General features: G+C 42.6%; 1 protein-coding gene across 1 annotated transcript in view; it reads left to right on the plus strand.

The window, feature by feature from the left end:
• The first annotated feature begins 829 nt into the window (after positions 1–829).
• The window catches only part of DERA (deoxyribose-phosphate aldolase), a 110,820-nt gene continuing 86,134 nt past the window's right edge, over positions 830–25,515 (plus strand). Inside the window, exon 1 of the mRNA XM_020894554.2 lies at positions 830–939. Coding sequence (XP_020750213.1) covers positions 909–939 — 31 coding nt within the window. The 5' untranslated portion in view covers positions 830–908. The remainder of the gene's footprint in view (positions 940–25,515) is intronic.

Consider the following 25,515-nt stretch of genomic DNA (forward strand, 5'->3'; position numbering starts at 1 on the left):
AATATAGTACATGCTTGGCAGGATTGTTCTGAGACTCCATTGCTATCGTCTCTCTGAAAGTACCTAGCCTAGTAACTGGCTCATGGTAAACAAACTGTAATTGAGTTTTCCCTCATCAGAGTGGAGCTGTCTCTGATGGTGAGTACGGAGCTGATCAGTGGTCTGTGCTGAGTTACTCCAGTTAACTTAAACCTCCAGGTTATAAAAAAGTCAGGCTGAAAAAATTCACAGAATTGGAGTTCTAGAGCTCCAAGATGTTGTCAAGGTACTTTCTTACAGATGAAAAAAAACGAAGCTTAAAAAGGCAGTTATGGCCAGCGTCACACTTAATCGCTTTCAGAGCAAAGCTGAGACCCCAGGTCTTCCCATTCTTAAGCCCCCTGGTTTTTCAGGCCACAGAGCTGCTTCTCTTCAGGAAGCCTAGGTTAGAAGTTACAGGACTTGGGACTCCGGCGTGCAGGTTGGTCGCCCTTAAAAAACTCGGGGACCACCGATGCCCTTTCAGGTGTGGGGCTGCACAGCTCTGCCAACAGTAACTCGGTGGAGCTTCTCCCGTCTTGTTTTGTAACCCGGGAAAAGTTTCAAAATGTTTCTTGTTCAGTGCAGTCGGTAACTGAAGCTTTTGACGACGAGTTCTCGCAGCGTGATGCGCGGGAATTAGTACGGGAGTTTCGCGCCTGGCGGAGAGGACCAAAGAGGCTAAGTGGTGCGATTTCCTCTTCAGTCCAAGGGGTCCGGTTCCAGCCATCCGGGGCTGTTCAGTGGTTCCGCCCCCAGATGGGCGTGGCCTGGCGGAAGAGGGGCGTGGCGTGGCGAAGCAGGGGTGGGGCGAAGCAGGAGCTGGAGGAAGGCGGAAGGGCGGTGCAGAGGCGGGCTCCCGGAGCCAGCTGTGCTGCGGCCTCCCAGACATGTCGGCGCACCAGCAGGGCACGGAGCTCGGTAAGGGCCCGCCATCGCTCCCTCTCCTCTCTATTGCTCTCGATCCCTTGCTTCCTCCAGCCTTGCGGCGCCCGGTGCCCTGGCCAGGGGTCCCCGAGACGCGTGCTAGACCGGTCGGGTGGCGCAGGCGCGGGGTCAGCAACCCAGGAGATTCAACCCTTGGGCACGTGGACCTTGCAAGTCTTGACTCACGAGCCTTATATTTATAAGCGGAGGAAGTAATCGAAAGGGATTCGACTTTGATCTTTCAGCTCATTCGTTCACCTGGTTGCAAACAACAACAGTAACCAAAAAACCCAAAGACCCCCAAACAAACCAGATGAAAACCTCGGTTCCATATTCTTAATAGAATTACCTTGCGCGATTTAATGCTGGCTTTCCATGGGTTATTGTTGGCACAGCTCTATGTCCAGAGCGGTCGTACTGTTGAAAAAGTTGTCAGTCTCTGGACTATGTGCTGTATGCTAAGTCACTTCAGTCGTGTCCGACTCTGTGATACTACTGATTGTAGGTTCCTGTGTCCATGGGATTCTCCAGACAAGAGGACTGGAGGGGGTTGCTATTTCCTCCTCCCGGGGATCTTCCCGACCCAGGGATCGAACCTGCGTCTGTAGTGTTTTCTTGCATTGTGAGGCGGTTCTTTACCACTAGCGCCACCTGGCACTATATAGTCCGTTCCTGGATTATATAATTTAATGGAAATTGTATGATTTTATAGGTACAGTGATTTCTAAAAATGCTTGAATTATTTTGCCATTTATTTCATTTCATTGATATTATCAAATATTTCTGGCAAGAAAACTTAGTTTTGATTTTCATGAATGTGAATAATTTGTAATTCAGACAGCAAAACCATGATGGAGCCAAAGTTTAGGGATCTTAGTTTAAGTATGATAGCTTGCTTATCTGTATTCTGAATCTTCACTTTAGCTGTGTGACTTTGGACAAATAACTTACTCTGTGCTTAAATTTCTTAATCTGTTAAATGGTTATAATAGTAGCACTTGTTTGGAGATTAAAGGAAAGGGTTTAACTGATACATTGTGAGCACCTAGTATACTATTATATACCATATACTTACTATTATATACTATTTGTGTGGAGAAGGAAATGGCGACCCACTCCAGTGTTCTTGCCTGGAGAATTCCGTGGACAGAGGAGCCTGGTGGGCTACAGTCCATGGGGTTGCAAAGAGTCGGAAACGACTGAATGACTAACACACACACAGACACACACACACTATTTGTGAGTACCTAGTAAACGATTATACACCATATATATAGTAAGTATAACGTATATAATAGTTTACTGCTGCTGCTGCTGCTGCTGCGTCGCTTCAGTCGTGTCCGACTCTGTGCGACCCCATAGACAGCAGCCCACCAGGCTCCCCTGTCCCTGGGATTCTCCAGGCAAGAACACTGGAGTGGGTTCACAAATAGTATGTAATAGTACTCACAATGTGCCAAGTAAGTATACAATAGTGTAAGGGGAATTCTATTTTTAGGGGCCAATTTTGAGAAAATTAGCTATAAATTATATAATACATATGGGTACTTTTTTTTTTCCCCTCTAAAAGTGTTCTCACTAAACAGCCTGGACTTTATGAGGTGGTCCAGAACTTTTGTCAAACAGTAGAAGCTTGTCTTTATGAAGGCGGGTGATTTCCTCACCACGTCGAGTCACCTTTACTCACTGCCCTTTAGTAGGTTATATTTTAAACTCTAGTTGTATCTTTGAAATGTGGACTTAAGTAAAAAGAGGAGTTTCCTAGATTGGAAGATCCAGAAGGATGATGGATGGAGAATAAGAATGGGCATAGGCCTTAGTCACCTTGGTATCTTCAAGGTATGGCTGTGACTCTGTTTACCATTTGATGCACTGTTGTTTCACCAAAACGTAGACGTTTTTCTTTCAAGAAGCACAATTAAACCATTTTTTTGCTTTTTTTTCTCGAGCTATAATTGACATAGAATATTTTAATTTTATTTGCAAGAATTAGAGTCATGTTCATTTCTTTGTTGAAAAATAGCAGTATAGACAAAAGAAAAACAATTGCTATGTAGAAGCTATAGAAAAATTGGTTTTTGTAGACAAAAACCAATTGCTATGTAGAATAATAGTACATGTAATTTTTATGCAGCTATTTAAATGATCATAGTTTTGTTTTATTCTCTTTGTTTAAATAGCATTAAATATATTTCTTGGGTGTTTTTCCTTCACTGCTATTAATCATTAATCCAGACAGAGATTTAGCCTCAAATGCTAAAATAAGTTATTTGAAATATTTATGTAGTGGGAAAAAATCATTTAGTATTAATTTATGCAGTATATTACTTAGTGCCTTAGTCTTTTGAAATAAACACTAACTTTTTAAAATAAATGAACTTTTAATCCTTTATTGGGTTGGGGAGATCTGCTGGAGAAGGGATAGGCTCCTTACTTGAGTATTCTTCGGCTTCCCTTGTGGCTCAGCTGGTAAAGAATCCGCCTGCAATGTGGGAGACCTGGGTTCGATCCCTGGGTTGGGAAGATCCCCTGGAGAAGGGAAAGGCTATGCACTCCAGTATTCTAGGCTGGAGAATTCCATGGACTGTATAGTCCAGGGGGTTGGAAAGAGTGGGACACGACTGCGTGACTTTCACTTCACACCTTGATTATAATTAGATTATAGATTGGCCTATGGCTGTCAAACCTGAGTGCATTTCAGAACCACTGGAATGGTTGGGCCCCATGTCCAGAGCTTCTGATTGATTGAGATCTCAATTTGTATTTCTAATGAGCTGTCACCTAATGTTAATGCTGTAGGTCCAGGAACCACACTCTGAAGAAAGCAAGCACCTTGTCCAAAGCCACAAGCTGCTCAAAAGCTAGACCAGCTCTAGGATTCTTTTTCCTTCTGATTCCAAACTAGTCAAGCCTTCTCCATAGGAAGACACAGCTGTCACCTACCCACTTACAGCCAACACTGCTCAAAGAAAAAGATATAATCTATCTAACTATAATCTTTATAGTTCTCTGGTGCACCTTTGGCCCTTTGTTGTTGTTATTCTTTAGTTGCTAAGTCATCTCCAGCTCTTTGTGACTCCATGAACTGTAGCCCACAAGGTTCCTCTGTCCATGGGATTCTCCAGGCAAGAATACTGGAGTGGGCTGCCACGCCCTCCTCCAGGGGATCCTTCTGACCCAGGGATCAACCCACGTCTCCAGCGTTTCCTGCATTGGCAGGTGGGTTCTTTAACTTTAGAGCCACGTGGAAGTTTGAGTGATGTTCTGCCTTCTTCCTCTTTTCTGAATATCATTAAAATTCAGTTTTGTTACTTCTGTCTTTAAAGAGATCTCAAGAGGCTTATGAAGGATGTTGGCAGTGTGGCTTCCTTCCAAATGTGATATTCTTTGGGGGCATCTGGACAGTGGGGGTGTTGTATTAGGTGACCTCTCAGAATTTTTCTGCTCTGTGTCTGCTGGTATATCTGCAAGCGCTTGTGTATGTGCTTGCGTGCTGAATCATGTCCAGCTCTTTGCAACCCTGTGGATGATAGCCTGCCAGGCTCCTCTGTCCATGGGATTCTACAGGCAAGAGTACTGGAGTGGGTTGCCATTCCCTTCTCCAGGGGATCTTCCCAACCCAGGGATTGAACCTGCATCTCCTGCATTGCAGGAAGACTTTGCCTGCTGACCTATTGGGGAAGCCAAGCTCTTGTGTGCAAAAAGGAAATTTTCAAAGATTTCTGAAAAACAGAAAAAAAAAAAAAAAAGAAAAAACTCATTGAAAACTGATTTTTAGTTGAGACGGGATGGGGACAATTCTATAAATTTCCTGTTTTGCAGTAAAAAGAAATTGTTTTAGGCATATATTTACAATTGGAATGATCAGGAGCCATGATTACTGAGGAATCTGTTTTGCTCTGTAGAAGCATTTTTTGTAATTCAAGTAGAACAGATAGGGCAATTTATTTGCTTAAAATACAGTTAAAGGAGATCAGCTTTGGATTAGTTGCTAAACGAAGAAGCAAGATGGAATTTTGTATTTTACGAAATACATTTATTCATTTAAAAGTTTTTATTGAGTAGCAGTTGTGAACTGGTTGACATTACCTGGGCTCTAGGGATACAACATGGACAAGGGGAGTCCCTGCCTTTACAGAACTAGGTCTGATGGCTCGCTGCATCGAGCCAAGCTGCAGTTAAAATAAGTGCAAATGTGATACGCTGTTACTTTCCCTTTATTTTTGTCTTTTTAAGAAATTAGATAGTTATGCCTAACCTGTACCTTAAATGAGTTACAATAACAGAGAAGACTCTTGAGAGCCCCTTGAACTTCAAGGAGATCAAACCAGTCAGTCCTGAAGAAAATCAACCTTAAATATTCATTGGAAGGACTGATGCTAAAACTGATGTTCCAGTACTTTGGCCACCTGATGTGAAGAGCCAATTGATTGGAAAAGACCGTGGTGCTGGGAAAGACTGAGGGCTGAGGAGAAGGGGATAACAGAGGATGAGATGATTGGATGGCATCATCAACTCAATGGACATGAGTTTGAGCAAACTCCGGGAGACAGTGAAGGACAGGAAAGCCTGGAGTGCTGCAGTTCATGGGATCGCAAAGAGTTGGACACAACTGAGTGACTGACCAACAGCAACAACAACAAGGGCTATTTCCTCAAAGTCTGCAACGACACTGTGGTCCTCAAATTGAAAACTTTGACATGAATTTAGTTTTATCATCCAACCCACAAACTTCAAGTTGTCCAAGCCAGTTGTCCAAATAATGTTTGTTTAGTTCAAAAAAATTCATTTCAGAATCGTGTGTTGCCTTGAATCGTCATGTCTCTTTAGTTATCTTCAGGCTGAAATAATTGCTTAGTGTTTTGTTGACTTTTGCAGCACACAGACCAGTTGTTTTATAGAATGTTCCTCTGTTTCTGTTTGCCATGTTTGTTTTGTGGTTAGATATAGATTATGTATTCTTGGCAGGAATTTCACAGCAATGATGCTGTATGCTTCTCATTGCATCTTATTAAGTAGCCCATGATATTGATTTGTCTCATTATTTCTGTTCATTTTGATCATTCGATTAAGGTGTTGTCTCCTAGGCTTCACCTCTGTAAAGTTACTTTTTAACCTTTGTAATTCATGTGTCTTTTGTGTTGTGGTACTTTGAAGCTATTTAAGTACCCTGTTTCTCTGCAAATTTTCCACTTGTTTATGTTTGTTTATATTACTATACATTTGAGATTTCCTATTTTTTTTCAGATGGGTTGTAGTTTTTACTGTTATTATTTAATATTGAAGTTGTTGAGGTTTTGCTAATGGGATTCTCTTCATCCTAGCTCCTCTCTCTTTTTAACATGTCTCATTATTTACTTCATTCTTTTTTGGCTTAACAAGGTGTTCCAGGCTTCTCTTACATTGGATTGGCTAAAAAGTTTGTTCCGATATTTCCATAACATCTTATGGGAAAGCCCAAATGAACGTTTTGGCCAACCCAATATATCCCCTGGTGACTCAGATGGTGAAGAATCTGTCTGAAATGTGGGATGCCCGGGTTCAATCCCTGGGTTGGGAAGATTGCCCGGAGAAGGGCATGCCAACCCACTCCAGTATTCTTGCCTGGAGATTTATGTGGACAGAGGAGCCTGGTGGGCTACATACAGTTCATGGGGTTGCAAGCAGTCAGACACTACTGAGTGACTGCACTTCTACTTTCAGTTCTTTTCCTGTCCCAGCGCTAGAGTCAGCTCTTTCTCCAAGGAATGTTTTTTTCAGTGGATAATGGTATTTAGAAGCCATGATCTGGGCAGTAGGTATGGAGACGGGTGCGTCCCTGCTCCTAAGCCCCTCACTTGGTAGAGTTAGACTTTGTACACACACACACACACACATTTACTTCTATAAGTACCTACTTATCATCTATCTATATCTCTCTATATAGTGAAAACCATGAATTCACACCAATTCTTCCAATTCCAGACCAGCATCACAGATTTATTCAGTTTTTCTTCCTTTGCACATTTGAAACCCTTCAATGCTGGGTTGTACATACTCCGTGCCCAGTAGACATTCTTGACTTTCTCGAGTTCTGATGCCCTGCGCTGGGCACCCGCATCCAGCCTGTACTCCAACTGCCGCATCACCTGCTGCCCGCATCGATACCCCCGGCAGGTCTGTGGTTCTCTGGCTCAGTGACTCCCGCTGCTTCCCAGGGTGGGGGTAGGGTTTAGGACAATTGTTAGGAGAGGACAGGGACCAGAACACATTTAAAAAAATTTATTCTTATGTATTATAAACTTACACACATTAAAAAGAAAAAAAAAGTGAAGTAGGGTTCCTGCTGTTCCTGGCACTTGTTCCTTGTTGCTCATGATAATGGCTGGGATGCCAAAGTGAGCATAGCCTGGTCTCTGCTTTCCTGAAGCTCACAGTCAACTAAGGGAGACTGTCTTGTATAAAAAGTTATCACAGGATGATACAGGTGGTCATATTGTTGTTGTTATTGTTTAGTTGCTCGGTTGTGTCTGACTCTTTGCAACCCTGTGGTCTGCAGCACATCAGGCTTTCCTGTCCTTCACCATCTCCTGGAGTTTGTTCAAACTCATGCCATATAGGAATAATCAAATTGGAAAGTTACAGAGGAATTTATATGTAGTCCAGGGCAGATTTTTGGAAAGGATATTTTTGACAGGGAGTAAGGAACTGACCCAAAACAGCCTGGCATGTTTCATTAACGATAGGAACCCAATTTTCAGATTTCTAGTGCAATCTTCTCATTCTGTAATGACTAACCATAATATTTTAGTGAAGAGAGAAGAAAAAAGTCCTTCATATTCTATGTATGAAATTCATACACAGAGTCAATATATAATCATGTACACTTTTAGGTTTTTTAAAAAATATTTTATTCATTTGTTTAGGCTGTGCTGGGTCTTGGTTTCGACTCAGGGTTGTGGGGTGTGGAAGCTAGTTCCCTGACCAGGGATCGAACTCATATCCCCTGCATTGGGAGCTCGGAGTGTTACCCACTGTACCACCGGAGAATTTCCATACTTTTAGATTTTAAATGGGACTGCCTTTTCTGATCTTGGGCTTTGATTTTATATTAGAAGTCTTTTACCCATTGCTTATAAGCACGAGTGATAAGGCTATCTTTTATTATTCTGATACTATTTTGATAAATGACTTCCCATGTGGCTCAGTGGTAAAGAATCTGCCTGCCAATGTAAGTGATGCAGAACACGTGGGTTCGATACCTGGATTGGAAAGATCCCCTGGAGGAGGAAATGGCAACCCACTCCAGGATTCTGGCCTGAAAAATCTCATGGACAGAGGAACCTGGTGGGCTACAGTCCAGGGGGTCCCAAAGAGTCAGACACAACTGAGGAAGCACGTGTGATGCATGATTTTAGGAAATAGCACTATAAAGGAATCATTTGTGTTTGTGGTATAATTAAATAATTAACAGTCCTGCATGGTGCCTGCTAAGTTAAAAAAATAAAGCATCTGAGCTCTGTGGATTTTAATTGTTAGAAGGGAAGACAGACTTCAAGCGCTCATGTGAAACGGGATGCCTCTGCCAGGAAAGAAAGGCTAGTCAGCGAGACAGCGCAGAGCCCCGGAGGATGCGGTTTAGACGTGTCACTAGAAATTGTTTAAGTGGAGAGCGTCGGCGCTTTTAAAACACTGCCTGTCACTGGAGGATTGGGTCACCTTGAAATGTGTTCATCTTTGAGTTAAAGGCATGAAAAGGCACTTTGAAATTTTCCGGTTAACTTTGGTGTGTGTTGTGTGCGTGTCTGCAGTTGTATCTCTCCTCTGCCTGCCTCAGCCGTTCACAGGCAGCTCCCTGGAAACCAGAGTGGTCGCACGAGAAGGATAAATGTTTCATCTCCATTCCAGCAAACTATACAGAGTTTTTGAAAATGTGGAGACACTCCAGGCTGCGAGTTCTGACTCTCTTTGTAGAGTCGGGCCTTCCTGCCCTACAGCAGAGTCTGAGATAAGAGCAGCCTCCGGTAGTTCCTTCCTAAAAAGGTGCCACTTAGCTGGTGCCCTGGTTCTCTTGGACTGTGGTTAATAATGTCGGGTTTGTGGCCTTTAATGCTAGGCGGAAATAATCCAAATTAATTGCTCTTGTAATCTAGGTTCAGATGAGCTTTTCAACTGAACACCTAGTGGACCCAACTCTTGCCCTATGGCCACAAGGTAGAGGGTGTGTGTGTGTGTGTGTGTGTGTGTGTGTGTGTGTGTGTATGTGTGTGTATCTATGTGTGTGTATGTATGTGTGTGTGTGTGTGTAAGTGTGTGATTTCATTCAGTGTCTGGCATGTTTCAGGTGGAGAGACTGTTTATCTCTGATGTAAAGATCTATGTATAAACATACTTGGGAATAGTCAAACACTTCTCTAGGAAAATAAACAGTGTCCATGTTTATAAGGCTACTTTTTTATTTAAACATGTCACAGTTTCCTAGCAGGAAGGCATCTTAGGTATCAGTTTAACATCCCTGTGTTATAGACGAGTAAATGGAGAACTAAGGAAGTTAAACCTGTAGGCACATGACTGTCGCAGGTGGTTCTGGACATGAGGCCCTCTCTCTTTGCTGATTTATTCCAATACGCAGCATTACCTCCCTCCCCTGTTAGTCAGACAGAGAAGGGAAAATATTGTATGAGCTCCCTTAAATGCAGAATCTAAAAGGAAATGATACAAAGGGACTTATAAAACAGACTCACAGACTTAGAGAATGAATTTACCGTTGCTGGGGGGAAGGGATAGTTAGGGAGCTGGGGATGGATATGTACACACTACTGTATTTAAAATGGTTAACCGATGAGGACCTACTTTATAGTAGAGGGAACTCTGCTTAGTGTTACGTGGCAGCCCTGAGGGGAGGTCAGGGGGAGAATGGATATATGTATATGTATGGCTGAGTTGCTTTGCTGTTCACCTAAAACTATCACAATATTGTTAATTGGCTGTACCCCAATATGGGCTTCCATAGTGGCTCAGTAGTAAAGAATCTGCCTGCCAGTGCAGGAGATGCAGGTTTGATCCCTGGTTGGAAAGATCCCCTGGAGAAGGAAGTGGCAACCCATTCCAGTATTCTTGGCTGGGAAATCCCATGAACAGAGGAACCTGGTAAGCTACAGTCCATGGGGTTGCAAAGAGTCGGACTTGGTGGCTAAACAACAACCCTCCAATATAAAATAAAAAGTTTAAAAGAGGCAGATTCCTGACCTCCACAGTAGCTTTAACTATCCATAGGCGAGGAGAAGCCCAGGAACTTGCATTTTCACAAGCTCCCCAGAAGGTTCTTAGGAACACTGCAGATTCAGAACCCTGCAGTAAGTCAGAGTGACCCAGATTAATTGGAGTTTCAGAGAACCTTCAATGACTCTTCAGTTGGCCTGTATCTGCAGGTTCTACATCTGTGAAGGGCTGATGGTACTGTACTGTTTTCTGTAGGATGTTTGAGCATTTACAGATTTTGATATCCACAAGACTCCCAGAACCAATCCTATGGATACCAAGGGATGACTAGATTATTTTTTGATAAGTCCTTTTTCTGTCACTTTTGCCTTGGTATTAATATCTTTATATGTCATAGTTTTTTTCTTTTTTTTTTTAATCTTTGGTTAGCTAAGTTTCTGTAAGCAAATTTGGGGAGAATTTATCCTTTTATTTTCTAGTTGAAATATGTTGCATGATGTCTAAAGCATATTGTGAAGGCAGTGTTGGAAGCATCAGGAGTATAGGACAGTTAAGTGGGTGTCTTTATCTGAAAAGTGCATGATATCTGACATGGAGCACATTTTATTCAAATAATGCCACTGGCTAATAGAAAAATGTGATCAAACAGTGGTCTGTGTGATGATTTAGGAAACTGACCTGAGAGCATCTTCTCCATGATCTCAGAGACTGGAGGGGACAGACCCTGAAGATCTAATACCCAAAGACGTAATGTTGTCTACCACAAAGAGTAATTTAGTTAATTTTCTGGTGGGAAGACGAACATATTCGTATTTTGTTGGAGATTACTAATTAATTTTGTATTGCGGACTCAGGGAAGAAGGGGACAATCCTCTTTACATTTGTATTTGGCAAAGTAGCTCCAGCTCTGTGTATTTTGGCATTTTTGAGGGGAAATTGTTTTATTTTCTTCAGTATTTAAGGAGCAACTTAAGTGCGTCTGATAATTTTTTAGAAAGAAAACAACATATTTCAGTCTTCTGTGTCTTTATAAGCAGAGTTTATTTTCCTTTTGCAAAAAGTGTTGACTCTTCAGGAAGTAGTCATTATTATACTCTCAAATCCCTCCATCCAGCACAAATACGTAGAGTACCTAGTATGTATTCAGCATTATCGTGTCTTTGTGAAAGAGACCAGGGCCATAGAAGTTGGGATGCCCCGCCCTTGAGAAACCTCTTCATCAAACTTTAAAACGTCAGTGGGAAAGCATAAAGCTTCACTCTGGCCAAGGAAAGCAGACTTGGCTCATCCTTGGGATGTGCAATTGTCCTGTTTCAAATCAGGAACCCGTCAACATGGTATTTATTACTGACTTTTGGGTAATCATTTAAAAGTACTGTGCGAAATCTCTTGGGTAAGACAAATGAAGATCTCGCATGGGTTTTTATCAGTGGCAACACCTCATGGATCTGGCTCCAGGAAGAAAAAGTCACAGTTTCAGTCTGCAGAGGAATATTGATTGACTGGTTATACTATTATACTAGTCATCACATAAAATAGAGAAGTTGGGGAAGTTAGTGTTTAATTTGCAGAGTCCAAGCAATAAGCTTTGGTGCTGATATGGAAGATGTCTTAGAATCAAAGCGGAGTTCTCTCTGCTTCTGAAAGAGAGTGCAGTTGTTTTGACGCTGACAGTAGTACTTTTACAAGCCCAGTAACCTCAGGCATCCTACACAGTGACTGTCCAGGGATCTGTGCTTGGCTGTGTATGCTTCACCAGGTTTATGCATTGTGGTTTTTCTGGAAAGCACACAAAGTTGGGACCCAGGCATTTTGGTCCTTACTCTGGCAGCATCTGGCTATGCGACCTTGGAAGGGGGCTCCAGTCTTGGAGCTTGTACTTTACAAGTCGATGAAAAGGATGCGTGACAGTGTACATTTATCTATTGTAGCAATTGTGCCACTGTTGGGGGGTGGGCATTGATAACGGGGAGAGTATGCATGTGTGGTGGCTTTTTGTTTGTTGTTGTTTAGTTGCTAAGTTGTTTCCGACTGTCTGCAACCCCATGGACTGTAACCTGCCAGGCTCCTCTGTCCATGAGATTTCCCAGGCAATAATACTGGAGTGGGTTGCCATTTCCTTCTCCAGGGGATTTTCCCAACCTAGGGATTGAACTCGAGTCTCCGGCATTGACAGTGGATTCTTCACCACCAGGGAAACCCAGTGGGGCAATCATGAGGTGGTAAATAGGTTTACCAACTAGTAATTCTTTCAAGACTGGAAATAAGAATGTCTGTTAACATCTGTTAAAGTGAAAGTGAAGTTGCTCAGTCGTGTCCGACTCTCTGCGACCCCATGGACTGTAGCCTACCAGGCTCCTCCGTCCATTGAATTTTCTAGGCAAAAGTACTGGAGTGGGTTGCCATTTCCTTCTCCAGGGATCTTCCTGACCCAGGAATCGAACCAGGGTCTCCTGAATTGCAGGCAGACGCTTTACCATCTGAGCCACCAGGGAAGCCCTACATCTGTTAAAATTTCATGACAAATAGTTGAGTTAAGTAAGTGTACTCTATGCTCTAAAGATTCTATATACAGCATCCTAGAAATAACTTTGCATTTGGAATCATAGAGACCTGTTTAAATCTTAGTCCTGACATGTGCTGTGTGACCTTGGACAAGTAATTTAATCTCTGAGCTTCAGTTTCCCTCGTGGCTCAGATGGTAAAGAATCTGCCTGTGGTGCAGGAGACTGAGGTTTGGTCCTGGATGGGGAAGATCCCCCGGTTCTCCAGGGGAATGGCTACCCACTCCAGTATTCTTGCCTGCAGAATTCCACAGACAGAGGAGCCTGATGGGCTACAGTCCATGGGGTTACAAAGAGTTGGACATGATTGAGCAACTGACACTTTCACTTTACATTTTTTCAGCTTCCTCATCTATAGGATGGACCGAATGCCTTTGTGGCAGAATTAGTATGAATATTCAAAGAGAAATATAGTTAAATCACCCTTAACTTGATGAGTGGTAGCCCTTATTCCAGTGATCTTCTGAAAATATGGCTTTCAATATTACTTCACCTCCTTCTCTAAAGGCTTGCTTCATTTCCTTTGCTGTTTACCACTCATCTCCCAAAGTCCTTTGCCTTCGCTTATGGCACTGACTGATTTCTGTCTTATGTTTGCATTTTGTAGTGATGCTTCATTATTATTATTTTTGGCCATGCCTCATGGCTTGTGGTATCCTAGTTCCTTGACCAGGGACTGAATCCCCACCCACTACAGTGGAAGCTCAGAGTCCTAACCACTGAATTACCAGAGAAATCCCTGTTGTGATGCTTTACTAATATCTATGTTTGTTAGGTCTCTGCATCCCTCATATTACTTATTGTTGTTCAGTTACTCAGTTGTGTCTGACTCTTTGCAACCCCATGAACTGCAGCACGCCAGGCTTCCGTGTCCTTCACTATCTCCCGGAGTTTGTTCAAACTCATGTCCACTGAGTTGGCAATGCCATCCAACCATCTCATCCTCTGTCATCCCCTTCTACCTTCTTGTTCTGCACTCAGTCTTTACCAGCATCAGGGTCTTTTCTAATGACTTGGCTTCTGGCATCAGAGTACTGGTCAGAGTAAAGACCCTGGGAAAGATTCAAGGCAGGAGGAGAAGGGAACGGCAGAGAACGAGATGGTGGGATGGCATCACCGACTCGACGGACGTGAGTTTGATCAAGGTCTGGGAGGTGGTGAAGGACAGTGAAGCCTGGTGTGCTGCAGTCCGTGGGGTCCCGGAGAGTCACACATGACCGAGTGACTGAACAACAGAAAACTGGATCTTCCACTTCAGCATCGGTCCGTCCAGTCCAGGGTTGGATCCTGGATCTTGAACCTCTGGATAGTCGAGAGTCAGCTCATGTTAGGGATGTTCCTTATGAGGCAGGGGAAATTTTGACTCTGGGGAATCTGCCTCTTGCCGCAAGTTTTCCTTACTTCTGCAGTATATGGAGGGTGCCCCTCCCTTTGTTTAAAAGCTGTCTGGGAAATCTCCTTGGTGGTCCAGTGATTAAAAACCCACCTTGTAATTCAGGGAACGGGGAACTAAGATCCCGCCTGCCACGGGCCAGCTAAGTCTGCACACTGCAATTAAGACCCTATGCAGCCAAAAGTAAGTGTTCCTTTTTAAAAAAAAAAAAAAAAAAGTTGTCTTGAATAAGAACAGAAAATTCCCTCCTCACCAATGAATGAGTGATCGATGATGTAGAGAGTTCCTTTTCCCTAGGAAAGGTAACTTTAATAAGGTAACTTTAATAAGTACCAAGGAGTGACCCTTTAGTTGTGCAGTTGGAAACTTTTAACCAGAGGGAGTGTTGGGTAGCTGGCGACGAGCCTTCTCACTATTTCCTGCCATTTTGACTTCTGTCCACTTTGTGTTTGGTACAGTTGACCTTACAGACGATCTCTCAGGCTTCCAGTCTTCCGTAGCTGTTAGATCCTCCCCTGCAGAGGGGAGCAACCTCGTTTGTAAAACCTGGACCCAGCTGACTCAGTCACGTGACTGCTTCAGGAGCTTCTGGTTCTGGTGCGGGCAGTGGGGGGCCTGTGTTCCCGGGGGTACACCCAGGGGGACCACTTCCCCGACGTTTCCCAATGACGAGCGTGGCCTCGGAGATGCTCTTGTAGAGCTGATTCAGCTGAACTTCTGCGTTGACACAAGAGATCCTTTCTTGTTTAAAGTAGGGGTGATTTCAAGTTTTTGGTGATGTGTCCCAGAGCATCTGGTAAAAGCAGCACCCTTGTCAAAATCCTGTGCCATCAGATAACTTCTTCCCGAGGAGAAATTGTGGAAGGCGATCAGGCACTGCTGCAGGAGGCAGAGTTTTGATTATGCACCAGGAGGTGGGAATCGCTGCCTGACTTCCATTTTGAGCAGAGATTCCCAGGCAGTGTTGACAGTCACTGTGTTTCATCACGTGGTGGGGGTTGGTGTGTGTGTTTGGGAGGCGGCATCAGCTCTAGCCCTGCCTGCTTACTGGCAGGGTGTTTTAGCACGTGTTAGACGCCTGGTGTTTAAGGGGTACGCATACATCCCAGGCTCCTTCTGCATGTGTGTAGATATATGTATTTACACACAGGTAAAGGCATTCCTGGAGAGCAGGAGACTGTGGTATGTAGGGCTGTGGAAAGCATTTGATATTTTCTATAAATCAGAGGATATTGAGAAGGTGACATAAGGCATGTATGGTACGTAGAGTAGCTACGCAATAAATGTTTCTTTTTTCAATTTTTCTTTCAAAACTTCGTTCACTTCACTTACAAAAGATGATGTCCCAGTTTGAGAATTTGGGTATGTAGTTGTAACCCACTTAGGTTAAATTTTTCTGCAAATAAATATATATATTGGGATGGTTATCCTCTTAATTATATAGCCTTCTTTTTGGAAGGACATTGGCCTTTGAAGTCAGACTGCCTGGGATTCAAGTCCTGGTTCTTCTACCTATGATTTTTGAGTTTTCACAGCTAAAAATATGTGATGAATAAAAGCTAGGTCACAGACTGAAGATTAAATAAGGCATTATGTGTAGGGCAGCTGGCATGGTGCCTGGAACTTGGTGAGCTGTGGTAAGGATTAATTACCCTTCTCTTTACAAGAGATGTAACAGAAATGTTGAAAGGTTTTGACCTTAATGCTCAAGAATAACTGGTTGTGAACAAGAGTATTGCCGACTGGAGTATAACATGGGGTTGTGAGGGAGAAGTTCAAAGAATCTAGGGTGCCTGGAGGCCTAGTGTATGCTGGAGTCTAATGTTGAAAGAAGGTATGTAATCAATAATGTCAGCTCTTTGTGGCTCCATGGACTATAGCCAGCCAGGCTCCTCTGTTCATGGGATTCTCCAGGCAAGAATACTGGAGTGGGGTACCATTTCCTACCTCAGGGGATCTTCCCAACCTCTTGTCTCTTGAGTCTCCTGCTTTGGCAGGCGGATTAGTCCTTCTAGTGACTTGCTTCTCTTCCTTTGAAAATGCATTAAAGGTAGTTATCATTTGGAGGCTTCCCCTCCCTCCCCCAAGAAGGGAATTTATCCATCCCGAGTTCTTTTTTTTTTCTAATTTTTTTGGGGGTGATCAGCATCTTTGAAAATTGTTAAATAACCAGACTACAGAGAAAGTGTTTATTGGCTAAGTATCATTGATGCCATCCAGTAACTGTTTTAGTCAAGTAATCCCAGACAAGTCAGTTCAGTCCAGTTTACTTCAGTCGCTCAGTCAATATGTCCGACTCTTTGCGACCCCATGGACTGCAGCACCCCAGGCCTCCCTGTCCATCACCAACTCCCAGAGCTTGCTCAAACTCATGTCCATCGAGTCGGTGATCCTACCATCTCATCCTCTGTCTTTCCCTCCTCCTGCTGCCTTCAATCTTTCCCAGCATCAAAATCTTTTCCAGTGAGTCATTTCTTCGAATCAGGCGGCCAAAGTATTGGAGCTTCAGCTTTAGCATCAATCTTTCCAGTGAATGTTCAGGACTGATTTCTTTCAGGATTAATTGGTTTGATCTCCTTGCAGACCAAGGGACTCTCAAGAGTCTTCTCCAACTCCACAGTTCAGAAGCATCAGTTCTTTGGTGCTCAGCTGTCTTTATGGTCTGACTCTCACATCCGTACATGACTACTGGAAAAACCATAGCTTTGACTAGACCAACATTTGTCAGCAAAGTAAAGTCTCTGCTTTTTAATTTTCCATTTAGGTTTGTCATAGGTTTTCTTCCAAGGAGCAAGCGTCTTTTAATTTCATGGCTGCAGTCACCATCTGCAGTGATTTTCGAGCCCAAGAAAGTAAAATCTGTCGCTTTTTCCATTGTTTCCCCATCTATTTGCCATGAAGTAATGGGACCAGATACCATGATCTTAGTTTTCTGAATGTTGAGTTTTAAGCCAGCTTTTCCCCTCTCCTCTTTCACTTTCATCAAGAGACTCTTCAGTTCCTCTTCGATTTCTGCTGCAAGTACTTATCTACTATTTTTGTTTTGGTAAAAGTGGATATTGGTTTCAAGATCAAAATACACAAAGTTTAATAGCAAGATTGTTGTGATTCTCCTTAGGACATTTAAAAAGTATTTGCCTGAAAGGTGAAGTGTCAAGAATAACATGAACTCACAAACTTTAGGAAATAAGTTTACGCCCCTCTTAAAACATGTTCTTTATAACTTACTACATCTTACCTTTGAGACAAAACATAAAAGTAAATGTTCCTATGCACAACTATGTATACAGTAGGTAACAAATGAGAGCCTACTGAATAGCACGGGGAACTCTACTCAGTACTCTGGTGTGACCAAAGTAAAAGTGAAAGGTGCTCAGTCGTGTCCGACTCTGCAACCCTATGGACTATACACTCCATGGAATTCTCCAGGCCAGAATACTGGAGTGCATAGCCTTTCACTTCTCCAGGGGATCTTCCCAACCTGGGTTGGATCCCTCCCAACCTAGGGATATAACCCAGGTCTCCCACATTGCAGATGGATTCTTTACCAGCTGAGCCACAAGGGAAACCCAAGAATACCAGAGTGGGTAGCCTATCCCTTCTCCAGGGGATCTTCCCAACCCAGGAATCGAACCAGGGTCTCCTGCATTGCAGGTGGATTCTTTACCAACTGAGCTACCAGAGAAGCCCTATAGTGACCCCATGGGAAGGAAATCCAAAAAGAGGGGATATATGTGTACGTGTAGCTGATTCACTTTGCTGACAGCAGAAACTAGCACAATATTGTAAAACAACTATGTTGTTTAGTCACTAAGTCCTGTCCGACTCTTCGACCCCATGGAGTATAGCCTTGCAGGCTCCTCCGTCCTGGGATTCTCCAGGCAAGAATATTGGAGTGGGTTGCTATTTTCTACTCCAGGGGATCTTTCCGACCCAAGGATCGAACCCATGTCTCCTGAATTGGGCAGGCGAATGCTTTACCACTGAGCCACCTGGGAAGTCCCAAAGCAGCTCTATTCCAGTAAAAATTAGAAAAGAAAAAGTAAATCTTCCTGGGCGAGCTCATGTATTGCCTTACGCTCACAAGTAAGTGGGACGTGTGTTATGAGAACGGAAGGACAGGGCAGGAGAAATGGGGGAATTGGCTTCAGGAAAAAGAAGTATAGGTTTTAAGTAACTGTTGAGTTCCATTAACATATTTATTCTTTATTTTTGGAAGGGAGCTTAACATACTTGTTTAAATTGAAATGAAGTAGCTTTTATTCCTGTTTTAAGTTCTGTTCTGTAGCCTTTAAATTATGCTTATACTTTGATAGGATTAGTTGTGTGTAAGTCTGTTCTAGCATTTAAGTATCCTTGCAGACTAACTTCTGTGACTGGCATGACATTGAGCAGAGGTATAGCTTTGTGAATAATGTTTTCTATTTTAAAAAAACGCCAAAGGCCTTTTGAGGCACTTTCAGATTTTAATTTAGGAAAGCCTGTCATCCAATCTCTCATTGAGAGGAAAGAGTTAAATAGGTTTTCTCTGAGGCTCTTAGCTCCTAGAACAATCGATCAAATCTTCTCAAAGGACTGAGAGATGGATCTTTACCCAACAGGGGGCCAAAGTTTTCCAGCTTCTTAATGAATTTCTCTGAGGTCTAATGATTCCTTTTGAACACTGGGCACACTTAGGGGCTTGGAGAAACTCTGATAAGTTTTCCCAAAGTTCATTGAATTGAAAGGCTAACTAAGTATTTGAATATACTTAAAAGCAAATGTGGTTTAGTAAGCCTTATAGGGTATCTTTATGAAAGGGTATAGCGGTGAAATCAAGATCTTGGCAAGGAAATGTCTTGTAATATGGAAAATTTTGTCCATTAGCAAATTTATTTAAGATGCTAATTTGTCTAAAAAACATGTGCTTTCCAAATTCAAAAAGCCCATGTACCTTCCCAACTTGCTTTGCCTGGAAAGGGTGTAGATAGAGGCTGAAAACCAATGCTTGATTTAGGCTGATAGAGTAAGTCTGTTTCATAAAGGTGAAATATAAGGTAGAGTGTCAAAGAAACTGTAAAGGATCTTTTGTCTTCTTCTTAGATTTTTTTCCTTCTATCCATACAAAGCAAAGGGTCGGTGATACAATGAGATGTCAGTTATCATGTAAATCCACATGTTGAGTCTTAAGTCCAGAATGTGAGCCCTGGTGGTCTATAAGCATGGAGAAGCTCCATCTTTTAGGACTATAATGGTATATTTCCTAATGACATTTCTGAAATAGAGGGAAAATGAAATATAGGAATGCCTTGTTTTATTGCACTTTATTGTACTTGGCAGAAGTTGTACTAAGGTTTTTGGCAACTTTGCATCGAGCAGGTCTACCTTCACCATTTTCCCCACAGCATTTGCTCATTTCTTATCTCTCTGTCATGGTTTGGTAACTTTTGCAGTATTTCAGACTTTTTCATTGTTATTGTGTTTGTTATGGTAATCTGTGATCAGAGATCTTTTTGTTACTCTTGTAATTGTTTTGGGGCACTATGAATCATGTTCATAGCAAACTTCATCCATAATTGTTGACTGTGTTCTGACTGTTCCACCGACTTGCCATTCCCCCATCTCTCTCCATCTCCTCAGGCTTCCCTATTCCCTGAGAGTAAATAGTATTGAAATCAGCCCAATTAATTACTCTACAAGTGTGCATGCTAAATCACCTTAGTTATGTCCTACTCTTTGTGACTCTGCCAAGAGTGGGGTTCTCCGTGGGATCACAAAGAGTCGGACATGACTTAGTGGCTAAAATAACAATCATAGTAACAAAGAAAGGTGAAGAAGCTGTAGAAGAAAAGCTTGAAGCTAAAGAAGCTATCTCCTAAACTTCAAAGTGCAAGGTGAAGCAGCAAGTGCTGATGTAGAAGCTGTAGCCTAAGGTGGCTTCACTGAACAATAGATTTTCAACTTATAAATGATGTGAGAAATCATGGTTGTCCTGGGATAATTTCTTCCAGTGTTTGTGTCAGTAAAGAGCTCATTAGATACCTTTGGGGGCATGGATGGGGCTTATCAACCATAGGATGGTTCTGCTGGGCTGTTTCTTTGAAAGACTCTCAATTGTTCAGTAATTTGTTGTCTTCTCTTGGCCTGGTCCATTTCTGTGGAGGTGAATCCTCCAGTCTTTTTTCTGGGGAAACATAAGCTAGAGGGCTACTGTTCTTAAAGTGGAGGGAAGCAAGCTGGTGGTGGCTCTGGATAGCAACCTTCACTGTTCTTTCTGTCTGCTCTGCTATAATGTTGACGACAGAAATAGTACAAGGTGTTGGTGGAGCCGTTAGCAGGGGCACCTAATGTATGTGGGGTGACAGGGAAGGCCTTCTCGAGAAGGATGAGAAAGGAGCCAGCTAGGTGAGAATGAGGGGAGAGTATTCTAGGCGGCGTGCATGTGTGCTCAGTCGCTAAGTCATGTCCGACTTTGTGTGGCCCCATGCATTGTAGCCCACCAGGCTCCTCTGTCCATGGCATTTCTCAGGCAAGAATACTGGAGTGGGTTGCCATTCCCTTCTCCAGGGGATCTTCCTGACCCAAGGATCAAACCCACATCTCCTGCATTGCAGGTGGATTCTTTACCACTGAGCCACCTGGGATGCCCCATTCTAGGCAGAGGGCTTATAAATTTATTTGAGTAGATGTGTCTTGGAAGGGGGACCAAGTAAGTTGTCAACTTGTTATAGTAGTTCATATAATCAGAAGAACAGCTCCGGGGATGTAATACCTAAGGCACTCTTTCTTTTGGTGGTTAGCTATATGTACTTAGTTGGTCTGTTTTGTCTGACTCTTTTTGACCCCATGGACTGCAGCCTACCAGGCTCCTCTGTCCATGGAATTCTCCAGGAAAGAATACTGGAGTGGGTTGACATGCCCTCCTCTAGGGGATCTTCCCAACCCAGGGATGGAACCCAGGTCTTCTTCATTGCAGGCCAATTCTTTATGGTCTGAACCACCAGGGAAGCCCAACTAATTAATACCATGTCTTTTTCAGATATGTAAATAACATCAGTGAGGTTCTAAATGAGGTGTTTGCTTAGGAATCCAGATTTAAACTTACTACACTGGGTATGAGAAGTTGGACTTTGTGAGGAGTTGAATGATTACATTAGTTGCAAGTTTTTCTTGTTAGTTTGTCTGTTGACTTTGTCTTTTGGATGTCATCTGAGATTTGTTGGTTGGTTTCTGTAGTGGTAATATGACCGATTAGACTAGTTTTAAGCAGATACTGAAATTTAGATTAGCTGTTGTGTATACCTAAGTATTCAAACTAAGGGTTTGAAGAACTTTTGAAATGCCTTTAGAATCCTAGGGCAGATTATAATGACTCATCCCAGATTTAAAACTTTGGTGTCTCCCCTTTTTGTGTTGACTTAGATATAATTGTCTCAATCTGTCAATCTTGGCCTTTCATGAAATGTTCCCAGCCTGTCTTTCAGGCTTTGTTTCTGTTTCTCTCTGATATGTTTTCTTGATTCTTCAGAAAAGAAAAGAAGTTTAATTTTCCCTAAACTATATTTGAATTCTTCCACCTCAGGGTCTCACTTAGAATGCAGCTCTTTCCCTTTTCAGCTGCCCCACCCTCCCCTTATCTCTACCCCTTCACAGCTGTTGGGGTGATTCTTTCAGCATGGCATTTTTTTAGTTCCTGCACCAGCAGACCCTCACTTTCTCTCTCTCTTTTTTAAAGAGGGATTTTCTTCTTTTTTGGTTTGGCAGCACCTTGTGGCATGTGGAACCTTAGTTCCCTGACCAGGGCGCAAACCTGTGCCCCCTGCATCGGAACTCGAAGTCTTAACCACTAGATCGCCCAGGGAGTGCAGATCCTCACTTTTCTCTTAAACTTTCATAGCACTGTGTCCCTTGTTTACTCATTAAAAAGGTAGAATAAGACCTAAGGTCCCTATTTCTACTTTTATTTTCACATCTTTTGGTTGCAACATAATCTATAATTTTGGCCAACTCGGTAATTTTGGCATCTGGTGGGATGTGCTGTGCTGTGCTAAGTGTCTTCAGTCATGTCCCACTCCTTGTGACCCCATGGATGGCAGCCCACCAGGCTCCTCTGTCCATGGGATTTTCCAGGCAAGAGTACTGGAGTGGGTTGCCATGCCCTTCTCCAGGAGATCTTCTTGACCCAGGGATCAAACCCTCCTCTCGTACATTGGCAGGCGAGTTCTCTACCATTAGTGCCAATTGGGAAGTCCATCTAGTGTGATAGGGCTTACTAAATCTGTTTCTAGCTGATTTGAGTGCAGATTCCTATTTATTTCCCCTGTGATCTATCCTCAAGTTGTCTCAGTCATATATGAGAGAATATATATAAGTGTTCCAAGTTATCCTCATTCTAAACATCTTCAGAATGTCCCCATTTTATTTGTATCTTCATTTGATATTATCATTGGATGTCAAAGGCAAAAGAGCCTACCCATTTGGCCCTATTTCTTTTTTGCATTTAGCCTTTTCTTTTAACTATTTTAAACTAACTTTTATTTTTTTTCCTCCTCGATTTTGAGAAAGTAGGTGTTCATTATGAGGCTTCCCAGGTGGTGCTAGTGGTAAAGAACCTGTCAGCAACCCACTCCAATATTTTTGCCTGGGAAATCCAGTGGACAGAGGAGCCCGGTGGGCTATAGGCCTTAGGGTCGCAAAGAGTTGGACACAACTAAAGTGACTTGGGATTGGCCCTGGTGTCTCAGATGGTAAAGAATCTGCCTGCAATGTGGGAGACCTGGGTTCGATTCCTGGGTCAGGAAGATTCCCCTGGATAAGGAAATGGCAACCCACTCCAGTATTCTTGCCTGGAGAATCTCCATGGATAGAGGAGCCTGGTGGGCTTATAGTCCATGGGGTTGCAAAGAGTCAGACATGACTGAGCAACTAACACACAAAGTGACTTAGCATGCATGCATGTGTTCATTATACAGTTGGCAGAAAATGGGCTATAGTTCCCACCCCACCCCCCATCCCCCCAGCCTTTCTATTATGTCTAACATGCCAACTGATCAAATAAATTCGTAGTAGTTCTCCAGTACTTCACATGTGGAGTCCTCTGGCTAAATTTCAAGATTCCCTGTGACCTGATAGCACTTTACCTGTGCCGTTGTATCTTTACTCCCAAACAGAACTTTTGGTCATTCTTAACTGTCCTGTGAAGAAGTCATCACCATTCCCATATTTGGTCTTTATTGGTATTATACCCAGTATGTGAAATGCCTTCCTTCTCCTTGACTTGTAGTTCATTTCTGCTCATCTACAGCGCAGGTGGACTTGTTGAAATCTTCTTGACTGGCCTAGTCTTCTCATAGTGACCGATTTGGAGCCAGAACCCAGGCTCCGGCCTTGTCCTGCCCTGCGTGTCCTCTGCTTAGCATTCTGGCTCAGATCCATTGAATGATGGCTGTCACACTCAGCTGGCTGTTTCTTTCCTCCTTGTCAGCAATGGTTTTCTGGTTAATCACAGAAGACCTGCATCATCACACCAGCTGGACTATAAAGACACTGTGAGACAGCTAACAAGTGCCTGACATGGGGGCGATGGTCCATAAACAGCCGTCCATGGTTTTCCAACTCCAGACCCAGTGATGCTCACATCGTAGAACCAGAAGCTAGAATTCCTTCCTTCCAGGGCACTGCTGCGTCTCCAGAACTGATACCCCTTACACTTCGGTTAATCTCTATTCTTGGCAATCTAGTACAAGACCTCAGTAGATGGCCTGTGGGTTTGGTCGTGTTAACCACTGTGCTGTTTAAGTTTTACAGTGAACTCACTCGGAACTCTAGTAAATTAAAAACGAAAAGGGCGGGGAACTATTGGATATTTTAACTGCCTCTTTCTTTGACTTCTTGGTTCAAGCCAACAGTATATTTCTCAAACAGCTTTGATATGTAGACTGCTGAGGAAAGCTATATGGTCCCAACCTGGCAGGTTAAGAGTTCTTTGAACTAGTTAATGAAATGCTTCATACTGGGAACCTGGAGAAATATCAGCTTAGTTTCTGAAAAGTCTTTTGATAATGCTTCCCTTAAGGGTTTAAGAAAAATGCCAACAGAGTAAAAAGTATTGCTTTTCTCATAGATTTCAACATATTTAAACAATAGCAAAAAAGAGTACAAAGGAAAAACTGCTGTTCTTTGCCCAGGGAGGTCAGTCATTGGTTGATACCAGTTTTATTATGGCAAATAATACTGTTAGTGCTAACAGAACTCTATGGAGGAGACCTTAGAAAGACAATTGATGGATGTCAAGTTAAAGATATTTTGAAAAGTGAAAAATGTATTAGCTTTGTAAATATACTGACGTGAATTTAAAAACATGGGCACCCACTGCTATGATATTTTAACCTGTAGACTTTCACTGTAATTTTTAAAAACAAATTTTGTTGAGGTATATTTAGGATGCTGTAGCAGAAATACCGTGGAATGTGCAGCCTATAAGAAACAGAAATGTATTTCTCATAGTTTGGGAGGCTACGAAGTCCAGGATCAAGGTGCTGGCAAATTTGATGTTGGATGAGAACCAGTCTCCTCATTGGTGGCTGTGTTTTCACTATAAACTCACATGGCAAAGGGTCAGGGGATCTCTCTGGGGCCTCTTTTATAAGGGCAGTGATTCTGTTTGTGATGGCTCTATCTCATGACCTGGTCACCTCCTAAGGGCCTGACTTCTGAATACAATTACTTTGGTGATTAGGTTTCAACATATGAATTAGGATTGGGGGAGGGTAGAGCGTGCAGACCGAGTGCTACTGCTAAGTTGCTCTAGCCATGTCCAACTCTTTCTTTGCAACACCATGGACTGCAGTCCATCAGGCTCCTCTGTCCATGGGATTCTCCAGGCAGAATGTTCTAATCCTAAATGTATAGTTTAGTTTTTACATACCTATATAAGTGAGTTTCAGTGTAATTTGATTTACACATTTGTATTAGTAGAAGGTTAAATATTTACATTAAAAAAAATTTAGTGTATGCTATACATCACTTTTATTTATTATATTTTAAATATTTACTTATTTATTTATTCAGTTGTGCTGCATAGCACAGCATGTGGGATCTTAGTTCCCTCACCATGGATGGATGGAGCTTTGTGCATTGGAAGCTCCGAGTCTTAACCACTGGACTGCCAGGGAAGTCCCAGATACTTAGATTTTAAAGTTTGGGAAGGGAAAAAACATAGCTCTTAGTCTGCTATTTTATAGTTGTGAATCAGTTTCTTATTACAAGCTTTTCATATTGGTTTCTGTATGTTCTGTATGTTAATTATTGCTATAAAATAAATTGCTGTTTGATGATGCTAGGTTATGAGATCTGTGGATTGACCCAGCTTCTAGATTTATCTGATTATTTCCTCATGATGTCATTTAACTTATTTCTGTATCTTCTGTATTT

The sequence above is a fragment of the Odocoileus virginianus genome, chromosome 23, assembly GCF_023699985.2.
Source record: "Odocoileus virginianus isolate 20LAN1187 ecotype Illinois chromosome 23, Ovbor_1.2, whole genome shotgun sequence".
NCBI lineage: Eukaryota > Metazoa > Chordata > Mammalia > Artiodactyla > Cervidae > Odocoileus > Odocoileus virginianus.